The sequence below is a fragment of the Neopsephotus bourkii genome, unplaced genomic scaffold (genome assembly GCF_033783945.1).
Source record: "Neopsephotus bourkii isolate Nb327-2 ecotype Australia unplaced genomic scaffold, CSIRO-AGI_Nbou_v1 NB_1388, whole genome shotgun sequence".
Lineage (NCBI taxonomy): Eukaryota > Metazoa > Chordata > Aves > Psittaciformes > Psittacidae > Neopsephotus > Neopsephotus bourkii.
Window position 1 is genome coordinate 4,337,716 of NW_026901866.1, and position 12,185 is coordinate 4,349,900.

Consider the following 12,185-nt stretch of genomic DNA (forward strand, 5'->3'; position numbering starts at 1 on the left):
CAAGGACACAAGAGGTTACTGAAGTTCAAGATTGTGAAATAGTGTGAACCTCTCATTTTGTTCTAGCATAGTCCTGTCCTCAGATCTTTCTGCATTTCTTACCTTTCTATACAAAGGGTGGTGGTGTGGTTTAGTTGCCAGTGACATGCAAAAGCCAATTTAGACCAAACAAAACACCAAAAACAAAACAAACAAACAATATTCCCTCCCCGCCCCCCCTTCCCTGGCTAATTCTGGGATTATTCTTTCAATGTGGAATATACAGTCCACCTTGACCTCTCAAGCCAAAATCATACTAACATGTAATAAGCTCATAAATACAAATCTTCAGTAACAAATCAGCAAAATTAGAATTTAGGAATGTGGCCTATATTAAGTGATCACAAAATGACTTAACTGCGTTCATTGTACAGGAAAGTGTTTGTGACTACCCCCTTTGGTTTGTTCAAAGCTATGCTCTGATCAGGCACCTAAGCATTCTAACATTGGTGCACCAAATTCTGTTACCACCCGGTACAGTCTTCTGTACAAAAAAGAAGCCCTTTGGCCGCTGCCCTGTGAAATGCAGGGGGTGGAATTATATTTTCTCTGGGCAAAGGGACAATGAAAATGAAAGCAATTAAAAATAGATAATGGATATGAGGCTTAGGCCCTTTCCCAGCATCTGCTGTGCAGCTATGTAAATAAGAGATACTTGAGATACTCTCAGATTGAAAATCCTATCAAGTTCTTAGACATGTTCCTTTCAAATTTGTCTTGCTGTGAATTCGTAGCGTCATCAATTCAAAAAAAGCATTTACTAGATTAGATTACAAAGTGGTGTTTAGCAAATATTGCTAAATGTATAGCAATACTTCTTGCATAAATCCATTTATTTCGGTAGTTGCTGCATGGTATAGAGCTGGGCTGTGATTTCTTCTGGGAGTGCTCTTTTGTTCATGTCACCCTGAGACCTATGCAACACTTTATGATAATATGTTAAGCACAATAACTAACAAAACTAAATTGCTATCTGTTTTTCTTCTTTGGTTTGGCATCAAGAGCGGAAGCACATCTTCTTAAAATATAATATGAAAGTACATTTTGTGCTAAGGCACAAATCCTTGCATAATACAGAAGACAAATAAGTATGTATTTGTAGATACATAGTTAAAACCTCATATTTCTTATGAGAATGAGATTCCAATTTTAAATGTTTTTTTGTTTTCAGGTATTTTTTCATAGGTGAATATTCCTCATTAAAAATACCTGCAAGAAAAAGCTTTCCTGTCTGTCCTTTTTGCATCCAGAAATATACGAAGGAAAAATAATCCCATGACAGTCTTGAGCTGCATGACCTTTCTGCTTTTCCAACATAATACCTTTTCTAAATTAATAGATCTGTTTTTCCCAAGTCATTTATAAAACTGGAATAATAGTAGTGTGTGATTTTAATTTTTATTTATTTCTTCTAGGATTCCCCAGAATTTGATCTACTATTTGAAAATGCTTTTGACCAATGGGTAGCAAGCACAGCTTCAGAAAAGTGCACATTTTTTCAGGTTCTACATCACACTTGTCAGCGATACCTTACAGACAAGAAGCCAGAATTTATCAACTGCCAGTCTAAAATTATGGGAGGTAAGTCAGTTGAAGCTGGAGTACTTGGTGCAATTGGACACGAAATGATTTGCACGTGAGTTATTCTGTTTTGAAATGAGCCTAATTGCATCTTGAAATCGTGGGTCTGAATATGCTAACTTAGAAGTAAAGTTCTAGGCTTCAGCGTTTTTTCATTGAGCACTGCTTCAGACTCTTCCACTGTGATTGCTTCTCTAATCTTCAGTTGCAGAGGCAACATCCTCTACCCACCTTGTGAGAAGTCATTCTCCTCCCTCTTTTTAGCAACCTTGGTTTTGATTTGTCTCCCTATTTTTCTTCATTCAGAAGCATTTCTGAGTGGCTTGAAATACTTCCTACTAAGGCCTGTTCTGCATTGCCATTTCCTCACAAGTCTATGAAAAAGTGGTTATTTATAAACTTCCAGTGGTCTCTGGGGAGTCACTTTGATCTTGACAGAAATCAGCTTGTTTAGAGTTCTGTTATGTTTTGTAAGTCATATATCTTAAGGTGGATTTCTGGGATTAGACTAAAGAACATCTGGTTAGGAAAAAAAGTGTGGTCAATATGAGAAATTGGTATTCATCATCCACTTACCGAGCAACAAAAACTATTATTCGGGGAGTATTTTCACATATTTCACAAAATACCCTTTAGGAAAATAAACTTGTTTAGTTGTTCCTTTAGACTGAAATTTCTGAAAAGTCTCTTTTTTGCCTGCTCTAAACGAGAATATTTATTTTTTTTTAATTCTTATACAATCTGTGTTCTTCGCAGCTGAAATAAGAAATGGTTTTTCTCTTTCTGATTGAGTCTCCAAACTGTAGAAAAAAGTGTAAGCTGACTTGGTGCCTTGTTTAGTTGTTGTTTCTCCCCCCCTGACCCCAGTATACTTCAGTTGTAAATATGGAGAGCCTTATTCAGGTTTTTCTAGTAATTCCTCTTTTATAAATCTAGAATATATTCCTGTGTGCTGTTACCAGAGCTATATTTTGTGCTTCCATCTTCATATATTCTTTTTCCTGGCTGTTACTTTGTTTTGCATCCCTTTGCTGTAAAACATTAAAGGTAAACTTGAGGAAGGGAAAAATGATCTCCAGTTTACACTTCAACTACTGACACTGAAGTTACCAGTAGCTTTGGGGTCATAAGTCAGAACTGTTCTGTCAATCATCCTTTTATTTTACTATTCTTAAACTAAGAAAAAAGGCACAAAGTTTATTGTAAACTTCCTCTTCTCGTTTTTTCCCTTCCACGTTAACTAGTATTTCCTTTGTTTTATTTTTTGTGTTGTGAGGAGGAGGGAGGAGCAATTTCTGCACTTAGGGGAGAAGATATCCTCTGTGATTTTTTCATTTCATTTGGAAGAACTCATTCATATGGAAGCCTTTGTTTGGCATCTGTTTGCTCATGGTGCTCACCCCCATCCTTCCTGCCAATAAGTCAGTGTTAATAAACCACCTGACATTTCAGCCTCTGAAAGTTTTACTCTCATGTAAGATGGACTGGTCTGGAGTTCCTGATTCAACTGGCCCAGATACCAGGATTTTATCCTAAACAAGCGTTATTAGTGGAGGGGGCAGGGGGAAGAATGCCACTGAGGTTCATAGACTTCTGCATTCATTTTTGTAACATGCACTAGAACCAGCCGTGTCCCATAAAGCTTACCCATGTTCTCTCTTTTACAGTTTTGTAGCTGGGCTTATTCAGTCACTGCCTGATACCACATGGTGACTGTTTCCATATTCCTTGCCTGTCATTCCTATAGTGCACAGACACAGTTCGTGTGTGTACACACACTCTGTGAAGTCTACAGATGTGGTATTAGGCCAGGGACTAAGAAGTTTCACAGATACAGTGCTTCTGCTGTTCTTCAAACTGCCGCCTTTTTCCACGCACTTGGTTGGTTACAGGTGCCTTGTGCATAAATGTAAACTTGATAGAAACCAATAGGTATAATAGGTAACCCTACATTCCAGTGACTTTGTGTGTCAGCCTCAAGAAATGTAAAGTGCAGAAAAAAAAACTCCTAACTAGTAAATAACCACTATCAGTAATTATAAAAGGCAATGCACTCCTCTTGTTGGACGCTGTCTTTAAACAGACTTTTGCATCTAAGTATTTTAACATCTGCTGTTCCTTTCAATATTCAGATTGGCATTCTTAATGCAACGCTAAGTTTTCTATGAAATTTCTGTATTATACTATAATTGTAGGCTTTTTTTGTATGTTCATGCATACAGATAAATTCTTAACTCAGTTCCGGAAGCATTGTTCTCACACCCATGCTGGTATTTGTTGAAAATACAGGTAATTAATTATGAAAGAAAATAGATTAAATTAGCTTTTCAAACCATTTTTTTTAATTGTGGAAAAAAAAGTATTTTTCTTTAGTTTAGCAATTTTCCTAATGTTCTAATATACATGGGGATATATTTCACTAATCTTTTCATCATCTTCAGAAGCTTTTGCATTACTTTATATTTAAATGTATCTATTGGAGACATGCTGCTTCTAGTTATTGATTAAAAATAAATAAATGTCATAGCAGCTTTGAAATAGAATGGTTTGGGTTGGAACAGACCTTAAAGACCAGCCTATTCCAACCTCCCTGCCATGGGCAACGACACCTTCCACTAGACCAGCTTGCTCAAAGTGCCTGGCCTTTGAACACTGCCAGGGTGGGGGCAACCACAGCTTCTCTGGGCAACCTGTGCCAGTGCCTCACCACTCTCATAATAAAGAATTTCTTCCAAATACCTAATCTACCCTCTAATACCTAATCTGCCCTCTTTCAGTTTAAAGCCATTCCCCCCTATCATATAACCACATGCCCTTGTAGAAAGTTCCTCTCCATATTGCTTGTAGTCCTCAATTAAAACAGGTCTCCTCGGTAATGTGTAATGCTGTGAAGTTAGTTCAGTCACAGGTCTATGTTATTATTCCATTTGAGGTAAATGGAGTAATTGATCAAAAGGAACACTGTTCATTGACTTCAGAAACTGTTCTGTGAGTTCATAGTTGACGAGCTCAGACACGGGGGAGGTACCTGCAATTCTGCTAGTAGTCATTTGAAGCCCAGGGATGGGTCAGTGTGTATCAAAGCCCATTTAGTCAGAGACCTGCAGTGTCAGAGTTCTTATGGAAAGTGCAGTGAAATACATTCTGAATCTCAAATTCATCCTGACGGGAAGAAGTAAGGTCCAGCTGTAGTCAAGCAGCCCAAAGAACCTGATTATATAGCTTCAGATGAATTCAATTCAGTTCAGAATTTGCAACTCGGTGGGGTTTTCTTTGTTTGTTGCATATATTTTGCTAATTAGCCAAAGCAGTATATTCAAATCATTCTTAAACCAGATTTCAGATGAAGCATGTCACTTCATCCCCTTCTACAAGGTAGCATTTACCTTTTAAGTGATATTCTGATGAGCTTTCTGGGAGATTTGAACATAAATATTCTTTTGGGGTGGTTAGTCAGTTTAACTTCTAATACCCAGCAAATACTTTTTTAAGTATTAGAATATATATATGCATGCACCTGCATGCTTACGTACGTAATGATACAGATACGTGCATCATATACATAATGTGTGTTTTGTAGCTAATGCATATTTTCAAAAACAAAAAAAAAAAATACACCAAAGAGCACTTCCTCCCAGTGGAATGAAGATGAAAGAACTTGAAGGGCTTGTTTACAAACTTATCTTATTGAGACTTATTCCTTTCTAAAGGACAGAAGGGAAGAAAGTGAAATTCATGCTGCTCCTGTTTCTGCAGGAAGAGTTTAGGAGATTAGCCGTAAGTAAACATTGGGTGTCCCTGCGGAACTACAGAACCTCTTCATTGCCTTCCTCCTTCTGCCTCCTCCCCACACACCCACTTCCCCTTACAGGCCAGAGCTCTGTAATGTTGTTCTTCAGAACCATTTTTTTGCTTTATTTTCATTTAAGTATCATGTAAGGATATAGTAGGGTAATGCAGGCTAGACTGTCTTCTGTAACTTGATTAATGTCAGATGATCTTAAGGTCCTTTCCAACACTGACAATTCTATGATTAAAGGTGTGGGTGCTAATTGTGGGAACAAATAACAAATTTAAATTTAGGAAGACTAGCAAGATTCCTCCCATTAGTATCTTGTACTAAATATTTCAAGCTTCTCTGTTTAGAAGAGACCTCTCCATAGCTTACGTTCATTCTGGATGTTAATTTGGAGAGGAAAGGCGGGCATTTGAGCATAGAGGGGCTTTTGACAGAGGTAGGAAATATTTTCCACTTTCGTCTCTTTCCAGCATACAGTTTCTGATACTGGAACTGGTCTAGTTTGCAGTATTTTTGTGGTGTTGTTCATTGGCCAAGTTTGCATTGCTATTGCTTTTATGTCAGCCATGTAAAAAACAAATTCTTGACTTAACATTAGGCTGATACTGAAGACAAATCTTTCTGGATAGAACCCTCAAATACAGCGCTTGCAGCTCTTAGAAGTTTCATTCTGGACCTGTAAAAATAAACAGTTGCTGCCACCTTTAGATACATGTTAGAAGTGCATAATCTTTGGAAAGGAGCAAGACCTCAGGTTGAAGGAAGATGATGACCTTGCAAGGTACTTGATTTGCTTGGTTGGTTTTGTTTTAAGCTTTGTCCCACCTACATGCATTGGTTGTAACAGTCATTTGGTTTTGTCTTGGATTTGATTTGGCTTTTTTTCTGTGGGTTTTTTTTTTTTTTTTTTTAATTCTGCTGTGGGGTTTGTTTGTTTTTTGGTTTCAGGGTTTTTTTGGATTTTGGGGTTTTTAGTTTGTTGGGGCGTTGGGGGTTTTTTGTTTTCTTTTTTTCAGCTGATTTAGTTCTGCTGAACTAATTAAAATATTGTTAGAAGCACAAAGTATGGCGATCTTTGCCTTTGTAACCTTTTCTCTAGGGCAGCTGGCAAGAGTTATTAATGGGTCATTCTCTTTCTCCTCCAAGTATATATTGCCAGTGTAAGAATGGTAATGAGTACTTCTTTTTTTCATAGACTGCTGACTCAGATTACCCCATTTGAGAGCTAGTGAGCATAGAATGGTGTTTACCATACTGTGCAAGATTAATGACTGAATAAAGGAGATGAGTGAAACTTGCTGTTAGGAGTTAGGATGGGAAGACACTTGCTCCCCTCCCTTCTGTCAATACCTGGCACTTTGTTGGTTTCAGGTCTTACCTGGTAGCCATTGAAAAATTGTGTAACGTACTGTTCTTGGAGAATTTCACTTCCAAATGAATTCTGAGCAAATGAATTTGACACCACCACACACACACCCTCAAACCTGTGACATTTTGTCCCAGCATCAATGCCAGGGGAAGTACGTTTGAAACAGAGAAGATAGGTTTTTCTGAAAGGCATTTGTGACCTCTCAATTTGTCTCTTTATTTTTGTGCTATATGTTTTTCAGACTTTAATTATTCATTTCTGATATCTGTAATTTTGACTAGACTCTAAACTTCAGTCGTGTATTTCGGAGGAAGGGGGGACAACATCAAAACTATGTGGTGATGTTGAACCCTAGAAAAAAATCAAAGTGTGTGAGTGTAATTGTCTTGAAAAATTATAGGTAGTATCTCTTTTTTGGTTTTACTTGAAGATTTATTAGCACTAAAATAACAAAAAGATCAAATGTAGAAGAAAACAAAAAGCCACTAAGCTCATAAAAACCCTTCCTTTAATGTGCTGCCTATGTAAAAACACTGAAAAGATTAGCTATCTAAAGATACTAAGATAATCATAATTGGAAGTAGTCTGTTCTCTTGTTCTTCTGATTGTCAAGCAAACTCATTATTATTGAGGCTTTGGAGATGAATTTGTTGCTTAGTTGATCCAGTTTGCCTGTATTACATCCCTTCGGGAAGGTGGCAATGCATACAGCTAGGCAGACCACTGGTCTGATCCTCTGTGGCAGTTCTGTTCACTTCCCTCCTCTATAAATAAAATACAATTGGTTTATAATTCAGTTCTACTGAATTGCTGCAGTATCTGTAGTGCGTTCCAGCAGCTTTGAGCCATATGCTTATGTGTATTTTGTTTCACTGTGTCTGTACCTTGATAAATATTTGTCTAGGAAATTGCTTTTAGAATGATTGAATTGTTTATTGTGGCTTGCAAGTTATTGCACTGTTTTGGTGCATTCTGCTTGAAAAAGTGCTTTTGTGGATGAAAGTGAACAGTTTGTAAAATTAATGTTGATAGAGAAGTCAGTTTCTGCGTGTCAGTCATGCCATGAGTCTGATTCCAGGAGAAAGCACAGTGTCACAGTGCTATCTATGACTAAGAAAAGCTTGTGTGGGTCCCATGTTGCATTACAGTGAACACAAAAGATCACATCCTCCAGCTGTAAAGTTACTGTATGCAATTGCCCAGACTCATGAACTAATGATGGCGTTTCTAAGAAGTTTACAGCATCTTTGAAATGCTTGTTGTGGGTAGCTGATCTTCTGTGCTTCCCTAAAGAAAATTGCAGAAAAGTAAGCTGAAGAGAAGTTAGTTAATATTTTTCTTCTTTACTGATTGATTGGTTTAAGCACACATGAGTTTCAGTTTGTCACTCCTGTAAGCCCACCTCAAGGATTATTTGAGGTGCTTCTTACCCAAGAGGTAAATTTATCTTGAATGTAATTTATGCTAACTGTGGCAAAGCTATCCCCTGCCAGTTTGACTCTGATTTGGTTTACCGGCATATCTTTTACTGTTTCACCTTGCATAACTTAATCAGGTTAGTGGTTGTAATAGCTTTTGAAGGTACAACTCTGACTTACACATACTGTATATTTATACATATACAGATGTATTTATGTATAGATAACATATGTTTGGTTAACACATAAAACATGTTTTGTTTTGTATATGTATTTTAAAAGCATATTTGGGGTCATTAGTGATATCTTAAAATGAGCTGGATACTAGTTCTCTTTTGATCCTGCTCTGCATTAATCAGTTGGTGAAAGCTGTCTTCCGGTCGCCTTTCCATGTAATCGTGTAAGACAAGCCAAAGTTTCTCCCCCTTTAATAAAACTCATTTTGATCTATCTGTACTCTGACATCAAAAGGTGACGTCTATGTTTGTAATGACTTCAGATCTATTTGAAATGGAAAACAGTATTGCTTCACATTTTATTGGGGGGGGGGGGGAGGGGAGCTGGACGATGGCCAAATTAGGTCTTTAAAAGGGAAAACTGCACCACCTGAATGCCCAGCTGTTTAAGTCCCCTTTTTGTGTTCCTGCAACCCAATAATTCTCACATTTCTTTAGGTCATTGTTACTTTATTTAATGAACCTGTTTTTCCCAGTTTAAAAAATGAATGCAAGTAGTGCATTAATAGTAACAACTGAAAATAAACTACTCAGAATGCCCCTATGGACACTCTTTTGTGTGCATCCAAATCCATTTCTTAATATTTATGAGCTTCTTAAATGCTTGAGAATGAACTTTGTGTAAATGTATAGCCTGCTTGAGACAAGAAAACTCAAATGAAGCATTAAATAATACTTTTTCTTAAAATTACAGCACTCCAACAATTTGACCTCAGCTTGTTTCTAAACCACAGAGCCCCTAGTTCACTTGTAATGCATTGCTCAGAACCAACTTGTGCTTAATGAATTGATAATTTGGGGTTTTTTTTTCAGAGTATCCTTTTGTTATCCTTTTGAATTTTGGTTCTTTCCACTTCCAGTCAGAAAGTTTAAGACTTGGTCTGTATCACTTAATCATTCCTTGGTCTTTGGGTAAAAATCCTATTTGCCACTTTTTTCTTAAACAGTTCTTTTCAGAGTCATAAGACAATGACATTACTTATACTTCATTCAGATGTATAGTAATGTTGCACTTCTTGTCCAGCATTATTTCCATAACTCGTAGGCATTTGTTAGTGTTGACATTTTCAGTCTTCTGTGCTTCTCTTGACACAGATAGGAACGGTTCAGTGTGTATATATATCCCCAGTGTGTGATCTCACAGCAATGGTTCTTTCTATTTTGATAGCATAGGTCATTTCTCATCTGAAGGATTTTAGCATCTCCACCTTTGCAGTTCCCATATTGATATAAGAGTGCGTAGATGGCCTTGTTTGTATGTTCTTATTTGCTAACATTTGATTTTTTTGTTCTGATTGTTCAGATGGCAATGTTAATCTGGTACCTGCATTTTAATTCATAATATCTACAGTATATAGACTGCAGATTTGTTACTATTAATTTGTGTTTCCCTTCTTGTAATCCTGGCATTTGAAAACATAGAACTCTGAATATGCCACTACAGTGGGAAAAAAAGTCAGGATTGTTTTTCCTCTGACTTACATTCTCACACTTCAAACTACCTTTGAATATGGCTAACCTTCCGAGGTTCAGTGCTTCCAAAAATTGAATTGGAAAATAGTATTTAAATGTTGAAAAGTCCATGGTAAATCTGTGTGAAGATGAGGCAGATGACACCAGTTAAAGTACATTCTCTACCTCCAGGCCTTGTGGGAACTGAAGGGAAGGAGGATAAAGTTATTCAGCATTTGGGATGTTGGGTGGTGACCCCTTTGTTCAACATGGTAATAAAACATAACCCTTTCCAGGTCAGTGGGAGTAGAACTTGCAGATTCAGGAGGCTGGTTAGAGGAATAAAGGAATGGAACTAAAATTGCTTCTTTATGTGTTAATACGTAGTTAATTTTGTGTCCAGCAAAATTGAATCTACAACAGAGAAATATTAATTATTTTATTGCTGAACAATGCTCACTCCATGTGTTAACCTCTCTGCTCTATTTCAATTTTGTGTACATAACTGTTCAAACAAAGAAGTCTGCTGCCAATGCTGTTAGATAAAATGCCCGTTCTAATTCTGCTTTCCAGCCCTGATTTTAACAGCCATTCCATGCTAGCTTAATTACATATATCCAGTGTCCACATTTGAATAGAATGTCACTCCCTGTTCTTCTTTGGCTTAGAAGAAAGAGCTAGTTTCAGAGTGTCTAGCATCTTTCATCTGGTCTACAAATTAACATTATATGAAAGCTTCCTCCTAACCCAGGCTTCAAAACTGTTTAGATTTCTAACCTGAAAGAGGTAAATTTAAAGTACAGAGGTACAGATGATCAGTCTAGGTAGCAAATACATAAAATTACTTGAAGCAATTCAAGCCATTTGAATAATAATACATAAAATTTAGTTGCAATGATATAATATTTTTATAATTTGTTTTCATGGATTAGCATTATTTTTAATATAAGACATTAAGAAATAGAATATTTTTTATAGTCCTGATGACTTAGACCAAAGTATTGGAGTGTTTGCTGCTCAGAATTACTTACAGAAGGATTGTTTCAGAATGCCCATTGTGTTATGATAGTAATTTTCTAAGTATAGAATTTATTGATTTTTCTATATTCTTTCTCTTCACAGTATTTAAACTCATAAAATGCAAAACAGATTGGATCTGCATCACCTTCACTCACTGTAGACTTCAATGCATTGCATTGCAACTGTGCAGCTGTAGAACATCCTGAGAGAAGAGGCTTGGTATAGACACCACTATTTTGATTCCCATGGGTAGAATCCAATCTGAAATGACAATCCCTGAAATGACTTAACTTTCCCATTATTGGAGGTTAGATGCTGATCCAGGCTACTGAAAGACCTAATATACTAGCTAATCATAGTAGATCCTGTGCTGCTATTGGGCTACAAAAAAAATCTGTGAAGACATTTGTCTCATTTCTTCATTCTGCTAGAAATTTTTCTTCATTAAAACAATACATAGTTGATGGATCTATGTAATATTTTCCATTCTCTCTCCATTACCAGACTATTAACAAAATACAACATGACATTATTTCTTTCCCTCTTCGCTTTTATTTACATTTAACAAAAATATAAAATGAGAACCTCAGCTCATTGCTGTTCCTGCTTACCAGTGCATATCCTCAGTTCATACCCCTATATAAACAATGTTCTGTCTTCTGTTTCCTCCTCCCCTCCTTTCCCTTCTAAAGGGATGGTGCTGAAATGATGCTTTTTAAAGCCGGGTTTGGATTTGGCTGGGAAAGTATGGAGGTTGACTTCTCTCAAGTGTTGACTTACACTTGCAGTTAGGAAAGTCATTGCTGTTCTGACCTGGACAGGGTTTCAGTAGCATGTCCTTCCTTCCACTCATGCTAAGTCAGTAGTGTCTTTCAGACTTCCCTTATCTCCTTTCAGGAACCATTGCAACTCCATTCACTATGAACTTTGTCTCTAAGTTATTTAGTGAGCATCTGGATACTGTGATTGCTCTGCATGGTCCCTGCTGATAATGGTGCAGAAGTGTAGTGTACCTAGCAAATCTAAAGAGCTGACATGGCCGGTGAGAGGAGAGGAAGAAACTGATCTCAGTTGTCAATAAGGCGTACTTGTTTTGTTGTTGTTGCTGATGAGGGTTTTGCAGCTAAACAATTAGGATTATCATTTCACCTCTTGCATTCTTGATAATCAGTAGGACCTTTTAATAAAAGCTATAATGTTAAGGTTTATAAGGTGGGGTTTTTGTTATTATTAGAAGTAACTTGGAAGCATTTGTTAACTCCCAGGGTACA

The 12,185-nt window shown here is 36.9% G+C and overlaps 1 protein-coding gene across 2 annotated transcripts in view; it reads left to right on the forward strand.

Moving 5' to 3' along the window:
* Positions 1-12,185, forward strand: part of STXBP6 (syntaxin binding protein 6) — a 77,949-nt gene that overhangs the window by 47,572 nt on the left and 18,192 nt on the right. For both annotated transcript variants that reach the window (XM_061367666.1, XM_061367667.1), the window contains one exon: positions 1,455-1,620. In XM_061367666.1, coding sequence (XP_061223650.1) covers positions 1,455-1,620 — 166 coding nt within the window. The remainder of the gene's footprint in view (positions 1-1,454; positions 1,621-12,185) is intronic.